The following is a 26,132-nucleotide window of genomic DNA, read 5'->3' on the forward strand; positions in this document are numbered from 1 at the left end:
CTAGGGAGAACCTGGCTGGCCCCGCCTCCTTCATTACCGATTCTCAGGACAGACCATTTTCCAGCGGGAGGCGGGGGGGTGCGGAATACTAAAGGGAGACTTTGGCTGAGGACGAAACCACGGCCCGAACTAGAATAAAAGCGGCCTGTATTTCCCCTCGATCCTTCAAACCTTAAATCTCAAGGCGGCGGGAGCCAGAGCGGGGAGGCGGCGGGGCAGAACACGCTCCCCTCCCCCGTGTCCCTTCGGAAGGTCGCCCAACCGGGGAAGGGCCGACCAACGACTCCAGCGCGCGCTCCGTGCAGGCCGGCGCAGGCGACCCCGTAGCGCAAGGGAGGGCGGGAAAGGAAGGGGCGGGGATGCAGGGGCGAATCTATAAAGGGCGTCATTCGGCCAGTTCGCTCCTCAGAAGCGCCGAGAGCGCGGCCGGGACGGTTGGGAAGAAGGCGGCTCCCGGAAGGGGGAGAGACAAACTGCCGTAACCTCTGCCGTTCAGGAGCCTGGTTACTTATTTATTCGTTACCCTTTTTCTTCTTCCTCCCCCCTCTACCCCCGAAACCTTTTCCTTCCCCCCTCCCTCTTTTTTTTCCTTTTTGGGAGACGAAAAATTTCCGGAAGGGGGGAGGAGAGCTCCTTTCGCTCCTTCTCGCTTCCCCGCCTCCTTCCCTCCCCCACCTCTCCCTCCTCCGGCTTTTTCCTCCCCACTCGGGGAGGTCCTTCCCGGTGGCCGCCCCGACGGGGTCTGAGCACCTAGGCGGAGGCGGCGCAGGGTTTTTGTAGAGAGGTTTGCGCCTGCGCAGCGCGTCGGCCTCCGCGATGCACGGGGGTGGCCCCCCCTCCGGGGACAGCGCATGCCCGCTGCGCACCATCAAGCGGGTGCAGTTCGGAGTCCTCAGTCCGGATGAACTGGTAAGCGGCCCTGCCCTCCCCGTGCTCCCCGCGGTGGCGCGGGCAGGGCCCGACGGTAGCCGCCTGGGTTCAGGCCGCCGGAGCCAGGTGCTGCGGCTCTGTATCCGGGACGGGAATGGGGGGGTGGGATGGGGGGCACCGACGCCGAACGAGAGCAGATGAATCCTGAGGCTGGGATGGGATGGGGTGGGGGGCTTTGCAAATTCGGATGCGAAGCCGGACCCCAGATCTTTTCCCCGCCTTTTCTCCTTCCACAAATATTAACTGAACACCTGCTGTGTGATAGACACGACAGACGCTGAGGTTGCAGAGCTGGACGAGGCGGAGGAGGACCCTGCCTCTTGTTGGCACACACTGTGGGAAGGGGTAGGGGAGGCAGACTGTATACATGCAAACAAAGGAGCCAAGGAGACAGTTCAGTTAATGGCAGGTGCTTTGAATGGGGCGCAGGGGAGTTGCCGAGGAGGTGTGAGGCTCCTCTGGACGGGGTGGTGTCAGGGTCCGAGAAGCCCCTTCTGGGGAGGTGACATTACCTGGATGAGGAAGAGGCAGCCAGAGCTCCAGGACCAGAGGTTTTCAGAGAGAGGGAGCAGCAAGTGCAAAGGGCCTGAGGGAAGCATGAACTTGATGTGTCCCAAGGATTGGAAGAAGTGCCAGTGTGACGGGTTTAGAAGGGTGAAGAGAGTTATGGAAATAGCCTGGAAAAGCAGGAGACTGGGGCAGGCCAGGTGGGGTGTTGTAAGTTATGGTAAGGAGTCTGGGTTTGTTTGTTTTTTTTAAATTTATTTGAAGATTTTATGTATTTATGAGAGACACAGAGTCAGAAACATAGGCAGAGGGAGAAGCAGGCTCCCTGTAGGGAGACCACTGCAGGACTCCATCCCAGGATGCCAGAATCACTACCTGAGCCAAAGGTAGATGCTCTGAGCCACCAGGTGCCCCAGGACCCTGGATTTAATTCTATTTTTAATAGGCCTTTGGAGAATTATATGCTGGAGAGTGACATCAAGTTTACATTAAAAAAAAGAAAACCCAAACTCTGAGTACTTTGTTTTTTTAAATTTTTTATTTATTTATGATAGTCACACACAGAGAGAGAGAGAGAGGGGCAGAGACACAGGCAGAGGGAGAAGCAGGCTCCATGCACCGGGAGCCCGATGTGGGATTCGATCCTGGGTCTCCAGGATCGTGTCCTGGGCCAAAGGCAGGCTCCAAACCGCTGCGCCACCCAGGGATCCCAACTCTGAGTACTTTGGTTGCCCTGTGATGAACTGATTGGGGGGGAGAGCTGAGAAAGGGAGCAGGAGAGATGAGGGAGGAGGGTAGTTCTGGGGCAGAGCTCTTGGTGACCTGACTCCTGTGGGATGAACTAGAGGGAACCAGTTGGCTAGAGAGAATGGAGTTCAATGGCTCTGTTTGTGGAGAGTTTTGCTGGAGGACAAGGCACAGCCATGTAAAAATTAAGTCAGGAGTTAGATCCTCCTAAGCTCATGCCCTACGAAAGAATTAATTCTAGGTGGGGTTAAAGTTTTTTGTTTTTTTTTTTTTAAGATTTTGTTTATTCATGAGAGACACAGAGAGAGAGGCAGAGACACAGGCAGAGGGAGAAGCAGACTCCATGCAGGGAGCCCGACATGGGACTCATCCCGGGACTCGATCTCGGGACTTGATCTCGCTAAACCGCCGAGCCATCCAGGGCTGCCCTAAAGTTTATTTTTAATTTTTATTATTTTTAATAATTTTATTTATTCATGAGAGGCAAAGAAAGGTAGGCAAAGGGAGAAGCAGGTCTTTGTGGGGAGCCCGATGTGGGACTCAATCTCAGGATCCTGGGATTACACCCTGAGCCGAACACAGACGCCTAACCACTGGACCACCCAGGCGTCACTGGAGTTAAGGTTTAAATCTAAAAAACAAAGCTGGAAAGCACCAGCGAGATATAGAAGGCTTATGGGGGCCAATTCCAGGGGCAGAGCCCTTTAATGGTAATGAATGAGTTACAGGTGAATTTTATTGAGTGCCTATCGTGTACTAGGCACTGAGCTAAACATTTTTTCTTTCAAGATTTTATTTTATTTATTTTAAGATATTATTTTTTTCATGAGAGAGAATGAGAGAGAGAGGCAGAGACACAGGCAGAAGAAGAAGCAGGCTCCATGCAGGGAGCCCAATGTGGGACTCAATCCCAGGACTCCAGGATCATGCCCTGGGCTGAAGGCAGCACTAAACCCTGAGGCACCAGGGGCTGCCCTCAAGATTTTATTTTTAAGTTATCTCTACACCATAATGTGGGGGCTGAACTCACAACACTGAGATCAAGAGTCACATACTCCACCAACTGAGCCCAACCAGACGCCCCAGCAATTTATATATAAGGAAAAGCAGGGCACATTTCAGTATGTAAAAATCAGAGCCACTTCTCTTTATCAGAGGCACCATGGACAGCTACAAAACAGATTGAGAAACAATATTTGCCCTGTAATGGACAAGGTTAGATTTCTTATTATACAAGGGACACGGGATCCCTGGGTGGCGCAGTGGTTTAGCGCCTGCCTTTGGCCCAGGGCGCCATCCTGGGGACCCGAGATCAAATCCCATGTCGGGCTTCCAATGAATGCATGGAGCCTGCTTCTCCCTCTGCCTGTGTCTCTGCCTCTCTCTCTCTCTCTGTGACTATCATAAATAAATAAACATTAAAAAAAAAAAAACACAAGGGACACTTATTCATCAGTAAGGACATCACACACCTAGGCAAATAGATGAAGGATGCAAGTAAGCAGTTCACAGAAGTAGTACAAATGGCCAATAAAATACTCCGCTTACTAATAAAAACATGCAAATTAAAGTTTTTCCCTTTATTTGATTTTTCTCTGCTGGCAAAAATATTGGGAAATAGGCATGCTTGTATGATGGTAGAGAAACTGGTATAACCTTTTTGCAGGACAGTCGGACAGTTTGATCAAGTCGTTTATTTTTTTATTATTTTTATTTTAAAAGATTTTATTTATTCATGAGAGACACGGGGTGGGGGGGGGCGCAGAGACACAGGCAGAGGGAGAAGCAGGCTCCATGCAGGGAGCCCGACGTGGGATTCGATCCCTGGCCTGCAGGATCAGGCCCTGGGCTCAAGGCAGCGCTAAACCGCTCAGCCACCCAGGGTGCCCTTTCAAGTCGTTTAATGCATATTCCTTGGTCCAGCATTACCACTTCTAAAAATTTATCTTTAAAAAAAAAAAAAGGATCCCTGGGTGGCGCAGCGGTTTGGCGCCTGCCTTAGGCCCAGGGCGCGATCCTGGAGACCCGGGATCGAATCCCACGTCGGGCTCCCGGTGCATGGAGCCTGCTTCTCCCTCTGCCTATGTCTCTGCCTCTCTCTCTCTCTCTCTCTCTCTCTGTGACTATCATAAATAAATTAAAACAACAACAACAACAACTCTTAATTTCTCCTCTCGAGCAAGCTCTTTCCCAGGTCTTGCCTGGTTCCCCAAGCACACGGTGGCTATACCATTCATCCACTGACTCCAGTAAAAAACCTAAAAGCTGTCTGATTCTTCTCACAACTTCCACTTGGTCCATCTGCCAGTCTGTCAGCTCTGGCTTTCAAAATGTGCTTGGAATCCAGCCATTTATGACCATCTCCATCTGGACCATCATGTTCCCCATCACCAGCATCTTTCCCAGGGAATACTAGCCCCTAGTTCCCTTTGCAGAGCAGCTAGAGAGCTCATTTTATCCTGTCTGCTCCCTGCAGGGAAGCCTCTCCAAAGGATCCAAACTGCTTACTCTGACCTGCATCAAGGTCCTGCATTATCTGGCCCCTGCTTGCCTCTCCAGCTCATTACCAAACTCTTTTGCTCTTCTCTGACCACACCAACCTGCCTGTGCTTCCAACACCACAAATTCATTCCTGCCTCAAGGACTTTAGTATTTATTCTTCTTGCTGCTTAGAACAACATTGCCCAGACCTACTGAGGCTGATTCCTCCTTTAGCATCCATACGTTCTCTGCTCAGATGTCATGTTAGTAGGAGGGCTTTCCTGACTACTCTCTCTTTTTTTTTTTTTTTTTTAAGATTTATTTATTCATGAGAGACAGACAGAGGGGCAGAGACACAGGCAGAGGGAGTAGCAGGCTCCCTGCAGGGAGCTTGATGCGGGACTCCATCCCAGGATCCCCGGATCACGACCTGAGCCACCCAGGTGTCCCCTGACTACCCTATTTGAATAGCATCTCTCCTGCATTCTCTAATCCCTGCTATGGTATTATATTTTATGTAATCTCTACATCCAATGTGGGGCTTGAATTTACAACCCCAAGATCAAGAATATACACTTTTCTGACCAAGCCAGCGAGGTGACCTCTACTCCGTCTTGACTTTGTTTTACCTCATAGCCTGTCACTGTCTGAAAGGGTTAGTTTTTTTGTTTCTTGCTCCTTCAGGAGAATGTAACTTTTATGAGGGACCCTGTATTCACCTGTGTAATTTCAGCATCTCAAATTGGGCCTGGCACATGATCGTGATGTAATAAGAATTAGTTAAATGAGTGGATGAAGTAATTGGAAAGTACATAAAGGGCAGCCCAGGTGGCTCAGCGGTTTAGCGCTGCCTTCGGCCAAGGGTGTGATCCTGGAGACCCGGGATTGAGTCCCACGTTGGGTTCTCAGCCTGGATCCTGCTTCTCCCTCTACCTGTGTCTGTCTCTCTCTCTCTGTGCCTCTCATGAATAAATAAATAAAATCTTCAAAATAAAGTACAGAAAGATGTACTTTTGTACATCTTTTTTTTTTTTTTTTTAGATCTTATTTATTTATTCATAGAGATGCAGAGAGAGAGAGAGGCAGAGACACAGGCAGAGGGAGAAGCAGGCTCCATGCAGAGAGTCTGATGTGGGACTCGATCCAGGGTCTCCAGATCACGCCCTGGGCTGCAGGTGGCGCTAAACCACTGCGCCACCGAGGCTGCCCTTTTGTACATCTTTTAATGTAGAAGGGTTTTTAACACATCATTGTCTGAAAATGATATTGTTTGAAATTATAATTTGCCCAGATATTTACTAATAGGAATTCTATGGGGGTAATTCAGGGTGTGTGCTTAGGTTAGAACAACATCTTCCCAACAGGCTAAATCCCCTGTTCCCAAGCCCTGCCGAGTCACCGCAGCAAACTCACAGGGGCCCAGGGAAAGATTTTAAATTTTCAAGAGATAGAGAAGCTCAGCTCTGTGTCTGACGGCTGGGGAGCTAGGAGTTCCTGATAGTTGCCTTTCAACATTAGATGGCGCCAAATCCCTTTCAGTGACGTCATATCTTTGGGGAGCTGGGTTTAAGCAGTTCCTAATTACAGGGCAAAAAAATCAGCCTAGAGCAAGAAATAGGGGTGGTGCTGTCCAGTCTACTCCCATGACCTGTCAAGTTGCACAGGGTCCAACAGGTATCATAAGTCATTGTGTTTTTTTGGGAAATAAAAACATTTTTTTAAAATATCAGAGTCTTTTTCTCAATGTACGTGTGTTTTTATACACGGCCTTTAAGTGTTTGTTTTTTTTTTTTTTAATTTATTTATGATAGTCACAGAGAGAGAAAGAGAGAGAGGCAGAGACACAGGCAGAGGGAGAAGCAGGCTCCATGCACTGGGAGCCCGATGTGGGATTCGATCCCGGGTCTCCAGGACCGCGCCCTGGGCCAAAGGCAGGCGCCAAACCATTGCGTCACCCAGGGATCCCACAGCCTTTAAGTTGATAGGACATAGGTATTTATGCAGTGGTTTAGCCCTGGGTGCTTTGTAAGTGGATCTCTTTTGGCCCAGAGAGGGCTGGAAAAGTTGCTGACATACTTGAGACGCTAAAGGGCACCGTGGACTGATGAAGTTTAGGGATCTGGATAAGTACGTTACTGACCAGGATGCAGAGTGAGGCCCTGTTCATGTAAAAACAGGAACATTTTTGCATTATTAAAACATGTGGAGGGCTGACTGTTCACAAAAGAGGTCGTCTCTGGTGTGCAGGGTTATGGGAGGCTTTCATTTTGCCCTGCGTTGCTTGCCTTTTATACTATGCTGCTTCCTATATCTTGAGGGAATAACAGGTAATTCTGCTTTGGGTAGGAGGATTGGTGGGTAAGGAGACTCTCATGGAACAGGTAGTACTTAAGAGCGGAATGTTTTCCAGAAGTCTTGGGGTAAGGTGTGTTTCGAGGTACTGAGAGCTCTTAAAACTGGCTGCGAGACAGAGCTGTTGTGTTTGGACGCGGTGGTGGGTTTGGATGTTGTTCAGTCTGGAGGGAGGCAGCAAGGAGGGTTGGTGCTAGAGCTTTATGCAGAGCTGGTACAAAATCAGTGGAGATGGGCGCTCGATGACGTTTGAAGAGGTTGACCACTGTTAAAAGCAACTGTCTACTGTGAAAAGCATAATTTTATGTATTTATACCCTAGCTTATTCCAAAAAGGATTTGTTTGTTCATGAGAGACACACAGGGAGGCAGAGACACAGGCGGGGGGAGAAGCAGGCTCCCTGCGGGGAGCTTGAGGCAGGACTCAATCCTAGGACCTTGGGATCACGCCCTGAGCTGAAAGCAGATACTCAACCACTGAGCCACCCAGGCCAAGAAGGTTTTAAAACAGCAAGATACTCTTAAGGTAGCAAGAACCAGTGTTGGAGGAAGGGTTGGGGGTTAACGTAGTTTATATATAATCCAAAATGACAGTTCATTACTTTGCGGTAGGGAGATAGTCCAGTATATTCCAGGACACCCCCTGGCCCCATGTCAATACCTAGAAGTAGAGTAGTCCTGGGCAGGTAGGTGGCTTGGACTCCGAGCAGAGGGACGTGCAAAGTTTTGAGTGGGATTTCCCTCTGCTCCCTCTCTGGTGGCCTTCCTGGCAGCCACATTCAAGCTTCACTTCAGTTTCAGTCGAGGTGAGCAGAGCAGTTCGCATTTCTAGGAAGTCGCAATGCAGCTGATGGGGTTCCAGCTTTGCAAATTCAGTCACCCCCACCCCGTCTTTCTGAGACTTCACCAGGTCATTCTGATGAGTGTTGTGGGTGTTCAGAACCTTTTGCATCAATCGACCATATGGCTTCTGCTCAGCAGTGGCTAGTCAGACCCATTAGGGGGGGGTTCCTGGCCCGACTAGCAGGGGACAGCCTTTTCACTTTTTTCCAAGGTCTTTGAAGGCACTTCCCTGCAGCCGAGGGCCCTAAGCAGTTGAGTTCAGTCTACCCAGTGTTCATCAGAAGCCATGGGATCCTGGACGACGGAGAAAGGCTGTCTGCCGAGAGATGCTTGTAATCTTCAGGGAAGGCACATCCCCCCGATAGATAATTTCATTGCACTGTGAGATGTGCAGTGAGAGAGGAGTTATGGAAACAGAGCAGACCCTGGAAATGCTTCCTGAAAGAAGCTATGTCTACACTGAGTCTTAAAACAGCAGTTAGGGATCCCTGGGTGGCGCAGCAGTTTGGCGCCTGCCTTTGGCCCAGGGCGTGATCCTGGAGACCCGGGATCGAATCCCACGTTGGGCTCCCAGTGCATGGAGCTTGCTTCTCCCTCTGCCTGTGTCTCTGCCTCTCTCTCTCTCTCTGTGACTATCATAAATAAAAATAAAAAAAATAAAACAGCAGTTAGCCTTGGGGGCAGGGCTTTCCAGAGGGAGCCCACATGGGGGGAGGGCAGCACATGCTCTGGGGGATGGAGGACCGCAGGGGACTTTCCTCTGATGGGGGAGAGGAAGGAAGGTGGAAACATCCTAAAACCCTTTTTGTAAGCTGTCCTGCTGAGTTTGGATGTCATTCTGAAGACAAGAGGGCATAAAGATTAGATTTCCATTTTATTTCTTCATGAGGCAGATACACTGGCTGAGGGAGAAGCAGGCTCCCTATTGGGAGCCCGATGTGGGACTCGATCCCAGGACCCCGGGGTCATGCCCTGAGCCAAAGGCAGACGCTCCACCACTGAGCCACCCAGGCATCCCTCCTAGATTTCCGTTTTAGAAAGAGCGCCCCAGATGTGTGGTTGGATGAGAGAGAGACAGGCTGGCCACCTAAGCAATGCCCTGTGGTGAAGCCCAGAGAAAAGGACTGGCTTGGGCACCTGGGTGGCTCAGTTGTTTTAAGTATCTGCCTTCAGCTCAGGTCGTCATCTCAGGGTTCTGAGATTGAGTCCGCATCAGGTTCCTGCTTCTACCTCTACCTCTGGCTGCCACTCCTCCTGCTTGTGCTCCCTCTCTCTCTCTGTCAAATAAATAAATGAAACCTTTAAAAAAAAAAAAAAAAGTAAAAGGCCTGGCTTAAGGCAGTGGCTAGAGGCATGGAGACAAGGGGTTGAGGAGGTGCAGACAGCCACAGCCCATGCCCATGGATGGTCCGATCATGGTGTCCTTCCTGACCACCTGTTATGTCCTGGGCCTAAGCAGGTAGATGTAGTTAGAGAGCCTGTAAGTGATGGAGCTGGGATTGCAGAGCAGAGGGCTCTGGGTCCAGCCTGTACTTGGTTAACCATTTTGTGCCTAAGCGTGAGGAAGGGCAGGTGTGGCTTTCGGACTTGAGTGCCGTGATCTTAGGTGGGGGCGAGGAAAAAGGATGGATTTGTGAGGGGAAGGGAGTTCACTCTTAGACATGTTGGGTTTGATGCAGTAGCTAGCTCACTAGTGAATCCCAAGTTCAGACAAAAGGAGAGGCCTGGAAGCAGAGGTCTGGGCAACATGGAGATAGAGCAGGCTTCATGGGGCGGCAAGGGAGTACGGTGAGGATGTGGATGTGCTAAACCCCAGGGGAGGAGCAGAGCTGGAAGAGCAGACAGGGGCAGAGGAGCCTAGGAAGGAGACTTCAGGACAGTACCCCAAGAGGTGGGTGAGCAGGAGCCTCAGTGCCCTAGCTGCCATGTGCCCGAGTTCTGCAGCTCAGATGGCCTCATTGCAGCTCAGATGGCCTCGTAGCAGCTCCTGGTCTATCAGGAGTGGTTCCGGGACTGTGAGAGGGTCGCTGTGCTGTGCTGATGGCAACTCCTGCATCCGCTTGCTCAGCACCATGCGGTGGGAAGAATGCCTGGGGCAGGGGGTTGTGGATCCTGGCTCTACTGCTATCAGCTGCCTATCCTTGGGCCTCTCGGTTTTGTAATCTGAAATGGGTACAGTGATGCGTATTTTATCAGTGAGCTGTGAAGATGGGGCGAACCAGCCAGCGCCGCACTTGGCACCAGAGGCTGTGTCCACTTGTAAGAGTAGCATCTGTGCTGCAGCCTGGAATGGGGGGGTGGCGTGTGTTCAGGCCCAGAGAGGGCTGGGCTTGACTTCTGGCTCCCGATGGTGGAGACCTTGGACAAGTCACTTCCCCTTGGGTTTCTCCCATCTAACTGACAAGACCTCATTTCTAGAAGGGAAGTGATTCAGTTTAGAAAAACGAGGTGTGTTGAGTGCTTTTGGTGCCCGGCATGAGGGTGACACCTCGACCAAAGCTTTTATTAAGTTCAAGTTCCTCCCTCTGGGATGTCAGTGGGCCAGATGCAGGTCATGCCAAAGCCTTGGTTTTAGTGTGCGAAAACTCAGGGTTTCCTCAGCCCACCCTTGGCCTTCCTACTTCTGAGCTCTTCTGCCGCCAGCTCCTTCCCCCAGGGGGTCCTTGGAGTCCTGGCCCCACCTTTCTCAGGGTTCTGCCTCCAACTTCTGGGGTACTGGGCGCCCTTCTGCTCTGGCACCTGCCTCTCCCATCTTAGCCTGGGCTCTCCACCTGAACACGGACAGGTTCGGGCCGCTGGGGCCTTGGGAAGAGGGAGGTGGCAAGGACAGGGGCAAGCAGTGCCGGGCTTCAGGAGCTGGATTAGTGTGGGGCGAGGTACGGTCCCCTGCCAGAGACTCTGATTCTGGGCTTGATTTCAGCTTTGGAGAAGAAGCAAGGCATGGATTTTTTTTTTTTTTTTTCTTGAAACAGCTTATTTCTTTTTGTGATTAAAAAAATGTCAATGACCTGGAACTGAGCCCAGAGGGACATGTGGGGTTTGAGTCCAAGAAGTAGGCAGCTTGTATCGAGGCCAGGGTCAGCTGCACGCTAGTCTGAGCACCCTCTCCCAGTCAGACAGTGACCAGGACCCCGACAGTGACCAAAACCCCCGATATTCAGCTTCTAGCCCTCCCATTCCCCTAGCCCCAGGCTAGACCTGTGTGGTCCTGCTCTAAGTAGTTTGTGGTTCTTTGAGGGCTTAGTATGTGAAGGCTGGAAACTAGGAATCCAATTTAGTTGTTACTGGCCTTTTTTTCTGTAGAAACGAATGTCTGTGACAGAGGGCGGTATCAAATACCCCGAGACGACGGAGGGAGGCCGCCCCAAGCTTGGGGGGCTGATGGACCCAAGGCAGGGGGTGATTGAGCGGACTGGCCGCTGCCAAACCTGTGCAGGTGAGTGCTGGGTGCCTGGCGTGGGATGCCCGTGGGAGGGCAGGAGGCTTGGGTCCCCTCAGGCCTGAGGGTGGACACCTGGGGACTAGTCTCTGAGGTGCGAGTAGGGACAAGACCGTGAAGTGTGTGTCCCCACAGGAAACATGACAGAGTGTCCTGGCCACTTTGGCCACATCGAGCTGGCCAAGCCCGTGTTTCACGTGGGCTTCCTGGTGAAGACGATGAAGGTTTTGCGCTGTGTCTGCTTCTTCTGCTCCAAGTTGCTTGTGGACTCTGTGAGTGGGGTTGGGCCCTGGCCTGGGGGCAAGGTGGCTTGGAGGGGTGGACAGAGGAGCGGCCTGACTGAGCCTGCTCTGGTCTGCCCCCAGAACAACCCAAAGATCAAGGACATCCTGGCCAAGTCCAAGGGGCAGCCCAAGAAGCGGCTCACCCACGTGTATGACCTGTGCAAGGGCAAGAACATCTGCGAAGGCGGTGAGGAGATGGATAACAAGTTCGGGGTGGAGCAGCCCGAGGGTGATGAGGACTTGACCAAAGAAAAGGTATCCGTGGTCCGGGACTGCTGGAGGGTGGACGCGTGCAGTGTCTCCAGGCTCTGATGGCCCCTCTGTCTCTGGAAGGGCCATGGGGGCTGCGGACGATACCAGCCCCGCATCCGGCGCTCAGGCCTGGAGCTGTATGCCGAGTGGAAGCATGTCAATGAGGACTCCCAGGAGAAGAAGATCCTGCTGAGTCCTGAGCGAGTACATGAAATCTTCAAGCGCATCTCAGACGAAGAGTGTTTTGTGCTGGGCATGGAGCCCCGCTACGCCCGGCCTGAGTGGATGATTGTCACTGTGCTGCCCGTGCCCCCGCTGTCTGTGCGGCCTGCCGTGGTGATGCAGGGCTCTGCCCGCAACCAGGTCAGCAGCTCTGGGACCCTGCCTGCCAGCAGGCTGGCTAGCCGAGGTGGGGAGCTCCTTGCCTGGGGGCAGGGCATGCAGGAGCCCATGTTGGGGGGCAGGGTGCCTGGGTGCCCATGCCTACTAACGAGGCCCTTGACATGATCGAAGATCACAGAGGTTCTTCTGTGGGTGGGAAGTGAGAGACCGGGCTTGTCTGCCAGGTGCCGCAAGCATGAGGGAGGCACCGTGGGCTGGTACATGTGTGCCAAGTGCCCAGTGGGGGCTGGACTGTGACAATGCTGTGACTTCCTGCTGCAGGATGACTTGACCCACAAGCTGGCGGATATCGTGAAGATCAACAATCAGTTGCGGCGCAATGAGCAAAACGGTGCAGCGGCCCACGTCATCGCAGAGGATGTGAAGCTCCTCCAGTTCCATGTGGCCACGATGGTGGACAATGAGCTGCCTGGCCTGCCCCGGGTGAGTCCATGTGCTCCCAACTCTGCACCTGAATGGAAGTGGGGCACGGGCCAGGTCGCGTGGCTGCGATGACGGTGCAGGTCGAGGGGGCGCTCCCCTCAGGGGGAGGCTCCTGAGCTCTGGAGGAGGGGCCTGTGCTGACCACGGGGGTGCCCCCACCCTGCATTTCCTCACAGGCCATGCAGAAGTCTGGGCGTCCCCTCAAGTCCCTGAAGCAGCGGTTGAAGGGCAAGGAAGGCCGAGTCCGAGGGAACCTGATGGGCAAGCGAGTGGACTTCTCAGCCCGCACCGTCATCACTCCCGACCCCAACCTTTCCATCGACCAGGTCGGTGTGCCTCGCTCCATTGCTGCCAACATGACCTTTGCAGAGATCGTCACGCCCTTCAACATCGACAGGTGGGCTTCACCTCAGGAGCTCTGTCTGGAGAGCCGCTGGGGGGCATGTGGGGGGAATAGGTGAGAAGCAGAGAGTGCTTCCACTTGGAGCTTGGGGGGTGAGGGTGGCCACAAGGGCTTCTGGGGAGCCACCTGTTCACTGTGCCTCTGCCCTTCCCAGACTTCAGGAATTGGTGCGCAGGGGGAACAGCCAGTACCCAGGGGCCAAGTACATCATCCGAGACAATGGCGATCGCATTGACCTGCGTTTCCACCCAAAGCCCAGTGACCTTCATTTGCAGACTGGCTATAAGGCACGTAACAGGCCGGGGCGCCTCTCCCTGCCCCGAGCAGGAAGCTCCCCGGAGCGGGGGCCAGCTGGAGGAGGCCATCCGATGCTGTCCTATTTGGTAGGGTCTTCTCTAGAAGACCACTGCTGTCCTAGGCAAGCTGTAGCTGCCAGCCATGGGCCTACAGGGTGGGGGTCCCACAAACCTAAGGGTATATGGCAGGGAAGGGAGATCGAGGGAGGAGAACAGAAGGTCTCATGTGTAGAGTCTCCTGCAGCTGAGTTCCCTGAAGCTGGTGGGTACCGTGCCTTAACCTGGCATCTGGCCTGAAGGGAGTAGTTGATCTGTATTCCACATGAAGTAGCACCATTCTATCATGTTTCTATCTGTAGAGCGTTTCAGTTCCACCGTCATACTTTCCTTCTTAGCAGATTCCTTCCTCTGAGACTCTTCATTCCCTCCCTAGGTGGAACGGCACATGTGCGATGGAGACATTGTCATCTTCAACCGGCAGCCGACTTTGCACAAGATGTCCATGATGGGGCATCGGGTCCGCATCCTCCCCTGGTCTACTTTTCGCTTAAATCTGAGGTTAGTCCTCTGGCCAAGGGAGGGTGGTAGGGCCCAGCCACTCCCTGACGCGTCATTGTGGTATCTTCCTGACCCCGGCTTCTCTGTCACTGCAGTGTAACAACTCCATACAATGCTGACTTTGATGGGGATGAGATGAACTTGCACCTGCCACAGTCTCTGGAGACTCGGGCAGAGATCCAGGAGCTCGCCATGGTGCCGCGCATGATTGTCACCCCCCAGAGCAATCGCCCCGTCATGGGCATCGTGCAGGACACGCTCACAGCTGTGCGCAAATTCACAAAGAGAGATGTCTTCCTGGAGCGGGTGTGTGCTCCTAGGGAGGGAGCCCAGTGTGGACGGGCAGAGTGACCTGGGGTGGTGAGGTGAAAGATGGTGGGAAGGGGATCCCTGGGTGGCACAGCGGTTTAGCGCCTGCCTTTGGCCCAGGGCGCGATCCTGGAGACCCGGGATCGAATCCCACGTCGGGCTCCCGGTGCATGGAGCCTGCTTCTCCCTCTGCCTGTGTCTCTGCCTCTCTCTCTCTCTGTGACTATCATAAATAAATAAAAAAAAAAAAAAAGAAAGATGGTGGGAAGAGCTACAACTTCTGCCTTGACTTGCTCCACACTGACTCATGTGTGAGGCAGGAGAGGGGAGAGCTTAGGAAGGTCGGACCGAAAGAGTTTATGTAAAGTTTTAGCTCCCCACTTACTTTTTTTATTTTATCTTCCCCTCATTTAATGCTTTAAAACATCACATAATTTCAGCTACTTCTGGGAAGGTGAAGGGAAAAAGAAGTGGTTTTGTTATAATTTTACTAATTTCATGATTATTGAAAGTAATTTGTACTTACTATTTAAAAGAAGAGGGATCCCTGGGTGGCGCAGCAGTTTGGCGCCTGCCTTTGGCCTAGGGCATGATCCTGGAGACCTGGGATCGAGTCCCATGTTCAGGCTCCTGGTGCATGGAGCCTGCTTCTCCCTCTGCCTGTGTCTCTGCCTCTCTCTCTGTGTGACTATCATAAAAAAAATAATAATAAATAAATAAATAAATAAATAAATGAAAAAAAGAGAAAGCCAAAGTCTCTCACTATCATAATAAATTTTTAATTGAAAGTTTGGAAAACACTTTCCCCAGCATCTCTTTGCCTCCCCAACCTGGCTTTCACCCATGGGTAGGTGACCTTGCCCAGTGAGGCCTGCGGCTCTGAGGTCTGGTCTTGCTCTTCGCCTCACAGGGGGAAGTTATGAACCTTTTGATGTTCTTGTCCACGTGGGATGGGAAGGTCCCGCAGCCGGCCATCCTGAAGCCTCGTCCCCTGTGGACAGGCAAACAGATCTTCTCCCTCATCATACCAGGCCACATCAACTGCATCCGCACCCACAGCACCCATCCCGACGACGAGGACAGTGGTCCTTACAAACACATCTCTCCAGGGGACACCAAGGTAGGACCTGGCCTCTGCCTGTGGGGACAGGATTTGTACATGGGCGCCACCGCAGGGGACTTGATTGGGGTGCTTTGTGCACAGGTGGTAGTGGAGAACGGGGAGCTGATCATGGGCATCCTGTGTAAGAAATCTCTGGGTACGTCAGCCGGCTCGCTGGTCCACATTTCTTACCTGGAGATGGGCCATGACGTCACTCGTCTCTTCTACTCCAACATTCAGACAGTCATTAACAACTGGCTTCTCATCGAGGGTGAGTAGAGGCTCGTTAAATCTTGCCTCTCCCTCCACTTACCGTTTCTCTTCCATCCTTTTCTCATTCTTCCTTGGATTTAGGGGCCTTCCAACAACTCTCTTGGTTGTGATTCCATCGCAGGTTTTGGGGAAGCCTGAAGAGGGTGTTGATGACGCTTCTTCTCTCTAGGTCATACCATTGGCATTGGGGACTCCATTGCGGACTCAAAGACCTACCAGGACATTCAGAACACTATTAAGAAGGCTAAGCAGGATGTGATAGAGGTGAGCAGGAAGGCCAGGCCGAGACTGAGTGACTGGCGCTCAGAGACTTTGGGTGGAATGTCGGTGACCGCAGAGCGGATGTCCAAGAGGGGGAGCAGAGCCGACACTGAGCCCCACCGCCTCCCTTACACCCAGGTCATTGAGAAGGCTCATAACAATGAGCTGGAGCCCACCCCCGGGAACACTCTGCGGCAGACCTTTGAGAACCAGGTGAACCGCATTCTCAACGATGCCCGAGATAAGACTGGCTCCTCTGCCCAGAAGTCCTTGTCTGAGTACAACAACTTTAAGTCCATGGTCGTGTCTGGGGCCAAAGGTTCCAAGATCAACATCTCCCAGGTGGGGAGCCTGGTCTTTCCAGATGTGGGCCACAGAGAAGGCTGGGAGCACGGGGAGAAGGGATTGTTTGCAGGGAACGGGCTGGGAGCTCTGACTCCTAGCGCAAAGGGAGTTAGGTGCACTCCACCTTCATTCCCCAGGTCATCGCTGTAGTCGGGCAGCAGAACGTGGAGGGCAAGCGGATCCCATTTGGATTCAAGCACCGGACCCTGCCTCATTTCATCAAGGATGACTACGGGCCAGAGAGCCGAGGCTTTGTGGAGAATTCCTACCTGGCCGGCCTCACGCCTACCGAGTTCTTCTTCCATGCCATGGGGGGTCGCGAGGGGCTTATCGACACGGCCGTCAAGACTGCTGAAACTGGTGAGGCCTTCAGGCCCTCGCGCTGCTGCCAGGGGCACCGCAGGCCAAGGATCCCCCTGGGGTGAGGTGGGGGGTTCTCAGGTTAAAGCTTCCCAATCCCAGGTGTTTGAACTTATCTCTTGCGGAAGGAATAGGAGCTGAAGCTCAGGAGCTGGGAAATGCCAGGCAGCGCTTCCTGCTCCAGGGTTAGATCCTCAAAGTCACCTAGGGGCTGCTTCCTAGAGGACTCTTCTGGCACTGGGTCCAGCTGGTGGGGAGCATGGATTTCACTGAGAGGCTTCGGGGACCAAGGGCAGTAGCTGGCTCTTCCAAGGTTTGGGTGGGTAAAAGCCCTGGAGCAGCTGGCAAGGCTTGTTTCTGAGGTCAGGCTCGTGCTGCCCTGGGGCCCAAACCTGGACACCTCCCTGTAGGGTACATCCAGCGGCGGCTCATCAAGTCCATGGAGTCGGTGATGGTGAAGTATGATGCTACTGTGCGAAACTCCATCAACCAGGTGGTGCAGCTGCGCTATGGCGAGGACGGCCTGGCTGGCGAGAGCGTCGAGTTCCAGAACCTGGCTACCCTTAAGCCATCCAACAAGGCTTTTGAGAAGAAGTGAGGAGGCTGCAGGCGGGTGGATCTCACCCTTGGGGCTCAAAACCAGCCTCCTAGGACTCCCCTTCCTGCACCGAGACCCTGCTCGCCCAGAGCATACCTTGCAGTCTGCCTTCTGTCTTAGAGCCCTTTGTCCACTCCTGGTGGCAGCAGCTGTGCCGTGGCAGTTGGGTAGAGCAGTTACAAGACCCACCGCACCCTGTCCCTGGTGACCATACAAAGTGAGCTCAGCCGGGCAGGCAGTCTTGGGGCCTAGACTTTGAACTTCCCTGCCCTAGATTCTTGCCTCAAAGCCCTGTTGTTCAGGCCGTGCACCTTTGGGAGCCTTGCTCTGCTGCCTGCAGGGATCAGGCCCTGGGGCCCAGCGGCCCCTTGACTCTCCCTCCTGCCACCTTCAGGTTCCGCTTTGACTACACAAACGAGAGGGCCCTGCGGCGCACTCTGCAGGAGGACCTGGTGAAGGACGTGCTGAGCAATGCGCACATTCAGAACGAGTTAGAGCGAGAATTCGAGCGCATGCGTGAGGACAGGGAGGTGCTCAGGGTCATCTTCCCGACTGGCGACAGCAAGGTGCCTGTGGGCAGAAGGCCGGGCTGGAGAGCTGCTGTCCCCAAGTGGCTGTGCCCAGCTCATGACCCCCTCTTGTTTTCATCGCGCCTCAGGTCGTCCTCCCCTGTAACCTGCTGCGTATGATCTGGAACGCTCAGAAAATCTTCCACATCAACCCTCGCCTTCCCTCCGACTTGCACCCCATCAAGGTGGTAGAGGGTGAGTAGCTGCTCTGGGACCTTGGGGCCAGGCTGCGGGATGGGAGTGGTCGGGGTCTCACTCTGGAATCTCTATACCTCCTCTGGTCCCCAGGAGTCAAGGAATTGAGCAAGAAACTCGTAATTGTGAACGGGGATGACCCCCTGAGCAGGCAAGCTCAGGAGAATGCCACACTTCTCTTCAACATCCACTTGCGCTCCACACTGTGCTCCCGCCGCATGGCTGAGGAGTTCCGGCTCAGCGGGGAGGCCTTCGACTGGCTGCTTGGAGAGATCGAGTCCAAGTTCAATCAAGCCATTGTGAGTAGTGTTCTTGCCTCAGCCCTGCTTTCCTTCTTTGACCTGTGGGCTTGTCTGGGCTCTGAGCACAGCCTGCCTCTGCCCACTGCCTGCCGCATAATACCTCTTGATCACTGAGGGGCTGCTCTGGGCTGAGTCCTGTATGTGGGGGGATTTCTGCTTCATTCCCTAAGGATATCTCTCTCTCTTTTTTTACAATATTTCATTTATTTGACAGCCAGAGACCGAAAGCCAGGGAGAGAGGCAGAGGAGGATAGGGAGAAGCAGGCTCCCCACTTGTGGGGAGCCGGATAATGAGATTCAATCCTATGACCCTGGGATCATGACGAGCTGAAGGCAGATGAATTAACCGATTGATCCACCCAGGTGCCCCTATCACTGTCTTTGAGGATTTTACAAGGTAGTAGGAAGAGAGAAGCATTGTAATTATAGGCGTACCTCTGAATACTTTTGATGTAAATCCAGTTGTGTTAATTAAATAATTAAAATGCATTAGGGAATGCTGTAAAATGTGATTGAAAAAAGATTTAAGTGAGTGGAAGGTCATCCAGTGTTCACAGATTATAAGATTTATCTTGCTAAATGGTGGTAATCCCCAAGGTGATCTACAGATCCAACACAGTGCCTGTCAAATCCCAGTTGCCTTTTCTGCAGAAATTTATAAGCTGATCTTAAAATTCATATGTACATGCAGGGGACCCAGAAGAATCAGACAGTTTTGAAAAAGAACAAGATTGGAGGGCTCACACCTAACTGATTTCCAAGCTTTCTGTAAGGCTCTGGTTCTCTGGATAGTGTGCTATCACATGAAGATGCATAGATAGATGAATGGAACTTAATGGCTTAGAAATAGTCTTTTCAACAAACAGTGCTGAGGGGTTCTTGGGGGGCTCAGTTGGTTAGGCATCCGACTCTTGGTTTCAGCCCAGGTCATGGTCTCAGGGTTGTGGGATAGAGCCTCAAGTTGGGTTCTGAGCTCAGTGGGAAGTCTGCTTGAGATTATCTTCCTCTGCTCCTCCCCCAAGCATGCATGCTCACTTGGCTGCTCTCTTTCTCAAATAAATAAATCTTTAAAAAAAATAACGATACTGGACGCCTGGATGGCTCAGTGGCTTAGGGCGTGATCCTGGTCCAAGGGTCAAGTCCTGCATCGGGCTTCCTGTGGGGAGCCTGCTTCTCCCTTTGCCTGTGTCTCTACCTCTCTGTTTCTTATGAATAAATAAATAAAATCTTGGGGGAAAAAATGGTGCTGGAATAACTGGACATCCACATGCAAAAGATTGAAGTTGGATCCCTACTTCACGCCATATACAAAAATTACTTCAAAATGCATCAAAGACCTAAATATAAGAGCTCAATCTGTAAAAAAGCTTTAGAAGAAAACACAAAGGCAACTCTTCACAACCTGGGATTAGACTGTGGAGTCTTCGGTATGACACCAAAAGCATACGCTAAAGAGCACAGAAACATGATTTCGGCTTCATCTAAATTAAAAACTTGTGTTTCCGAGGACACCAGCAGGAGAGTCAGAAGATAACCCAGAATGGGAGGAGGAAAGATTTGCAAATCATCTATGTGATAAGGGCCACGTGTAGAGAATACATAAAGGACTACTGCACGTCGACAACAGAAAGATGTCTAAGGGCTTGTACACCTCTTCCCCCAAAGAATATACGTAAGTGACCAGTAAACACATGAGAAAAGATGCTCAGCATCATTCGCCATCCAGGAAATACAGATGAAGCCCCAGTGAGCCACCGCTTTGTGCTCCTTGAGTTTAGGGAGGCTGTGGATGGAGCATTTGGAACTCTTCTGTGCCACTGGGGGGCCACTGGGCGTCACAGTCCGCTGTTCCTCTGAGGGGTAGACACAGGTACCATTTGTAACTCTGTTTTTTTTTTTTTTTTTTTTTTTTTTTTTATGATAGTCACACACAGAGAGAGAGAGAGAGAGGCAGAGACATAGGCAGAGGGAGAAGCAGGCCTCATGCACCGGGAGCCTGACGTGGGATTCAATCCCGGGTCTCCAGGATCGAGCCCTGGGCTAAAGGCAGGTGCTAAACCGCTGCGCCACCCAGGGATCCCCACAGGTACCATTTGAACCAGCAGTTCCACTCCTAGGAATAGACCCAAGAGACTGGAAGGTGTGTGCACACAAAACCTGGCACAGGGATATCCATGGCCCCGTTGTTCACATAACAGTCAAGTTGTGGAGAAACCGCCAAATTCCCATCCACTGACGGGAGAAAATGAAACTGCTATAGCCACACGAAGGAATATTCTGGTAAAGATACTGAGGTGGGAAGTGTAAGAGGACCACAATGAACCTTTGGTACATAGTACTGAGTGAAGGAAGCCTGCCCTCACAGCCGCGTTACTGTAGGAGTCTCAATGAGAGGTCAGGTCTTACGGTAGGTGATCGTAATCGCAGTTAAAATAATGCTTCCTGGGGAGCTCCCCACCAATAACAATGTGAATACTTAGCTTGTTACTTTAGAAATTAGGGTTTCAGGTGGTAGAGGACCTCCTGGGTGTGCAGCACACCGGGTGCAAACGTGGGATTGTAAATGAAGCAGAGGAGGGGACGCACAAATCAGGCTTTGCTTTGTCGAGTCTCTGCCTTGCCCCAATGCATCTGTCACTGCCCTAATGGCAGCTCATTGTTACTCGCCAGAAGGGACACATTTGCTTTTTCTGACGCCGGCTTTCCTTACTCTGTAGGCCCATCCTGGGGAGATGGTGGGAGCCCTGGCTGCACAGTCCCTTGGAGAACCTGCCACCCAGATGACCTTGAATACCTTTCACTATGCTGGTGTGTCTGCCAAAAACGTGACCCTGGGTGTGCCCCGACTCAAGGAACTCATCAACATTTCCAAGAAGCCAAAGACGCCTTCACTTACTGTCTTCCTGCTGGGCCAGTCTGCTCGAGATGCTGAGAGAGCCAAGGTAGAGCCTGGGTCGGTGGGCTTCCCAGCAGAAGGAAGAGGAGATCTCTTCCCCTTGAATAAATTCTCTCTACAGGAGGATTTGGAGAGGTCTTTAGAGCCACCCACATGCCTGTGTCCCCAATCCCTCTTTGTCCCAGGACATTCTGTGCCGTCTGGAACATACAACATTGAGGAAGGTGACCGCCAACACAGCCATCTACTACGACCCCAACCCCCAGAGCACTGTCGTGGCAGAGGATCAGGAATGGGTGAATGTCTACTATGAGATGCCGGACTTTGACGTGGCCCGAATCTCGCCCTGGCTCTTGCGGGTGGAGCTGGACCGGAAGCACATGACAGACCGGAAGCTGACCATGGAGCAGATTGCTGAGAAGATCAATGCTGGTGAGGCTGGGGCAGGTGGGCCCAACTCGGAAGTCCTGCCTGGGCTCCTTGCCTGTCTTCTCCGCGATTCCTCTCTTTCTAGAGGGTTCTATGAGAAGGAGGGGAAGCCAGAGGAGAGCCCCGTTGGGGAGAGCTGCAGAGGAGCAGTGACCGGCCACCGCCATCATTCTCATGGCTCCTTCTCTCTGCAGGTTTCGGCGATGACTTGAACTGCATCTTTAACGACGACAACGCTGAGAAGCTGGTGCTCCGAATCCGCATCATGAACAGCGATGAAAACAAGATGCAAGAGGTAAAGGGACTCCAAGAGGAAATGGATAGTCCACAGTAGGGTACTGTTAAACCTTGTTTGGGACCGAAAAAGTCAAGGAAGTTGAAGCAAAAGCAGTGTTGAGGTGCCCGTCACACCGGCTGGGGTGGGCATGGGGAGTGGCGGCTAGTGGTGATTTTCAGAACCCTGAACAGCAAAAACATTTGAAAACTGAAAAAGTAGCTATGTGGAGCACACAGGTGGCGCTGACGTGGGGGATCCCTGGGTGCTCCCCCTGTGAGGCTCCTGCGGGAGGGCGGAGAGCAGAGGTGGCGTGTCCTCTGGGAAGTGGTGTGACAGCAGGTGCCACAGGACCTGAGGCCATGCCAGACTGGTGACTTCACTCCCAGGCATGGTTCCTAAAATGTGTTTCACGGATGGGGTGCCTGGGGCACTCAAGACAGAAAGTGGCAGCTTACTGTTGAGCTGTCGGAGTGTAGATGTGGAAACTGTTGGTTCTCCACAGAGTACAGGCGGCTCTGTGAACGAGCTCATTGGTGTGGGAAGCGGCAGCCTGGCCAGGTCCACCGTGAGAACGAGTGTGGGAGATGCTGGACGCTGTCGGGGGCCCTGGGAGCATGCAAGCACCCGCGCAGAAATTGTGTTGGGATGGTGGGGTGCAGGTGCCTCCCTTAGGTTTCTCTTAGGATTGTAACAACGTGATAAAAAGTAACATCAGAGGAACAAAGGACAGAGTCTGGGGCCTGACCTGACCCTTCGGTCCCTGGGGAGGCTGCGACTTGGGCTGAGCCTGGGAAGAGGGGAAGGTTCTAGGACTCTGGCCTTGCTCTTGGCTCAGGAGGAAGAGGTGGTGGACAAAATGGATGATGACGTCTTCCTGCGCTGCATCGAGTCCAATATGCTGACTGACATGACCCTGCAGGGCATTGAGCAGATTAGCAAGGTCAGCCCTGCCCCCCCCCCGCTCCCCCATGTCCTCTCCCCTGGCCCCTCCTCCCCCCCAGCTCATGCTGTCCCCCGCAGGTGTATATGCACCTGCCACAGACGGACAACAAGAAGAAGATCATTATCACCGAAGACGGGGAATTCAAGGCTCTGCAGGAGTGGATCCTTGAGACGGACGGCGTGAGCCTGATGCGGGTGCTGAGCGAGAAGGACGTGGACCCTGTCCGTACCACGTCCAACGACATTGTGGAGATCTTCACGGTGAGTGCGCGGAGCCCCGCCAGGACCCCTGGGTGTCTGCTGGTGGTGGCCGTCTGCCCTCCCTCCTGGCATTTGCCTGCTTGCGTTTCTCCAAGCCCGAGTCTACTGTCGAGTGTGGGCGGCACTGCCTCCCGACCATCCCTCTGCGGGTCTGTGTGGCAGAAGCTGGGGGATGAGCACAACTCCTCGGCCCTCACCCCTCGCCCCTCACCCCATGCCAGGTGCTGGGCATTGAAGCTGTGCGGAAGGCCCTGGAGCGGGAGCTGTACCACGTCATCTCCTTTGACGGCTCCTACGTCAATTACCGCCACTTGGCACTCCTGTGTGATACCATGACCTGCCGGGGCCACTTGATGGCCATCACCCGCCATGGTGTCAATCGCCAGGATACTGGGCCTCTCATGAAGTGCTCCTTTGAGGAAACGGTAATGATGGAACTGGGCAGGTGGAAGGAGGTGGGGGAGGTGCGGGATGAGGGTACGCCAGGGTGGGGTGGGTGCAGGGCGGTAGTGAGGCAGCCCTGGAGCACTGGGTGTGGAGGCGTCTTATGGGGCTCCCCCGTTTCCCGGTTGCTCAGGTGGACGTGCTTATGGAAGCAGCTGCTCACGGAGAGAGTGACCCCATGAAGGGGGTGTCTGAGAACATCATGCTGGGTCAGCTGGCCCCGGCTGGCACCGGCTGCTTTGATCTCCTGCTCGATGCTGAGAAGTGCAAGTATGGCATGGAGATCCCCACCAACATCCCTGGCCTGGGGGCTGCCGGACGTGAGTATGAGGGCCTCGGCTGCTGCCAGCTGGCTGGGGTGCATGATGGGGTGGGGGTGGGGGGCTGGTCCCCAGGGCGCGTCCTGAGTCATTGTGCTTCTTTGCAGCCACTGGCATGTTCTTTGGATCGGCACCTAGTCCCATGGGAGGAATTTCTCCTGCCATGACTCCCTGGAACCAGGGGGCAACTCCAGCCTATGGTGCCTGGTCCCCTAGTGTCGGTGAGTGACCCAGCCCAGGAAGAGGGCCCTCTGGGTGGTCAGGGTAAGCGTGGTGGGGTGAGCTCGATGGTGAAGGGTTACCCTGATGGAACACTGAAGGGGCGGGGAGCTTGGGGGCAGGTATTGGGCTCCAGCTCCAGTTTTTTGTCTGTCTGTTTGTTTGTTTGTTTGTTTACAAACCCTTGTGTCGTGAGGGAGCTGTTCTGCTACGTACAAGACCCTGACCCAGGAGCAGGTCATCTATGAATGGTTTAGCACCAGGTTCCAGTTCCAGTTTTAACTGAGCTTTGTTTCACTTCCTAGGAAGCGGAATGACGCCGGGGGCAGCCGGCTTCTCTCCCAGTGCTGCGTCAGATGCCAGTGGCTTCAGCCCAGGCTACTCTCCTGCCTGGTCTCCCACGCCGGGCTCGCCTGGGTCACCGGGCCCCTCCAGCCCCTACATCCCCTCACCAGGTGAGCTGTCCTGTCTGGTCAGTCAGCCGGCAGAGTTGAATTCCTCCAAGTCCTTCCTTTAGGCTGACTTGCCATCATTTAACTCCTTCCCGCTTTTTTCTCCACAGGTGGCGCTATGTCTCCCAGCTACTCACCGACATCGCCTGCCTATGAGCCTCGCTCCCCTGGGGGCTATACACCCCAGAGTCCCTCCTATTCCCCTACTTCGCCCTCCTACTCCCCCACCTCTCCGTCCTACTCTCCAACTAGTCCCAACTATAGTCCCACATCACCCAGCTACTCCCCAACTTCTCCCAGCTACTCCCCAACTTCTCCCAGCTACTCCCCAACTTCTCCCAGCTACTCCCCAACTTCTCCCAGCTACTCCCCAACCTCTCCCAGCTACTCCCCCACCTCGCCCAGCTATTCCCCCACCTCGCCCAGCTACTCCCCCACCTCGCCCAGCTACTCTCCCACCTCACCCAGCTACTCCCCCACCTCTCCCAGCTACTCCCCCACATCCCCAAGCTACTCGCCCACATCCCCAAGCTACTCGCCCACATCCCCAAGCTATTCCCCGACATCTCCGAGCTACTCGCCAACCAGCCCTAACTATTCTCCAACCAGTCCCAATTATACCCCGACGTCACCCAGCTATAGCCCAACGTCACCCAGCTACTCCCCAACTAGTCCCAACTACACGCCCACGAGCCCTAACTACAGCCCAACGTCTCCGAGCTATTCTCCAACTTCCCCCAGCTACTCCCCAACCTCACCAAGCTACTCCCCATCAAGCCCACGATACACACCACAGTCTCCAACTTATACCCCAAGCTCCCCCAGCTACAGCCCCAGCTCCCCCAGCTACAGCCCCACCTCGCCGAAGTACACCCCCACCAGTCCCTCCTACAGCCCCAGCTCCCCAGAGTACACCCCGACCTCCCCCAAATACTCCCCCACCAGCCCGAAATACTCACCCACCTCCCCCAAGTACTCCCCCACCAGCCCCACCTACTCACCCACCACCCCAAAATACTCCCCAACATCTCCTACTTACTCGCCGACCTCTCCAGTCTATACCCCTACCTCTCCCAAGTACTCGCCTACTAGCCCCACCTACTCGCCCACCTCCCCCAAGTACTCACCCACCAGCCCCACCTACTCACCCACCTCCCCCAAAGGCTCCACCTACTCACCCACTTCCCCTGGCTACTCACCCACCAGCCCCACTTACAGCCTCACCAGCCCAGCCATCAGCCCAGATGACAGTGATGAGGAGAACTGAGGGTGAGCGGGGCGCAGGACAGCCCAGGTGGTGCCCTCGCGGGGCCCAGGTCCCCAGCCCGCCTCCCTTGCCCGTAGCTCCTGTGACAGAGTTTCTGGTCGACGTTCTGGGCCCGTTCCCTCTGGGGCTCTTTGTCTTGTTCCTCACTTGTGCTGTCTCAGAACCCACTCACCTGGCTGTGGTGTTCTTCCTACTCTACCCACCCCAGGCCTGTCCCCGAATACAGGATTCCTCCTTGTCTGTGGCTTGATTGGGGGTGAAGGGTGTTTTAACTTGGCAGGGGTAGTTCCTGCTCTGGGGCGATCTATCTGATCCTCGAGAACAAAGCTAAAGCTGCCTTTCGTCTGTTATTTTATTTTTTGAAGTTTAAATAAAGTTTACTAATTTTGGCCAAA

At 53.5% G+C, this 26,132-nt stretch overlaps 1 protein-coding gene across 1 annotated transcript; it reads left to right on the forward strand.

Moving 5' to 3' along the window:
• Positions 1–394: 394 nt before the first annotated feature.
• On the forward strand, positions 395–26,132 carry POLR2A (RNA polymerase II subunit A). The gene is made up of 29 exons (XM_025428544.3): positions 395–909; positions 11,163–11,295; positions 11,434–11,570; positions 11,664–11,837; positions 11,916–12,197; positions 12,498–12,659; positions 12,836–13,056; positions 13,217–13,349; positions 13,792–13,916; positions 14,012–14,222; positions 15,136–15,345; positions 15,430–15,598; positions 15,770–15,864; positions 16,000–16,203; positions 16,344–16,566; positions 16,977–17,160; positions 17,559–17,730; positions 17,823–17,928; positions 18,022–18,227; positions 20,948–21,172; positions 21,312–21,558; positions 21,750–21,850; positions 22,668–22,772; positions 22,853–23,035; positions 23,257–23,460; positions 23,613–23,799; positions 23,907–24,020; positions 24,324–24,473; positions 24,581–26,132. Exons 1-29 carry the CDS (start codon positions 817–819, stop codon positions 25,735–25,737), a joined length of 5,913 nt encoding a protein of 1,970 aa, XP_025284329.1. The 5' UTR covers positions 395–816; the 3' UTR covers positions 25,738–26,132.

Source organism: Canis lupus, chromosome 5, assembly GCF_003254725.2.
Source record: "Canis lupus dingo isolate Sandy chromosome 5, ASM325472v2, whole genome shotgun sequence".
Lineage (NCBI taxonomy): Eukaryota > Metazoa > Chordata > Mammalia > Carnivora > Canidae > Canis > Canis lupus.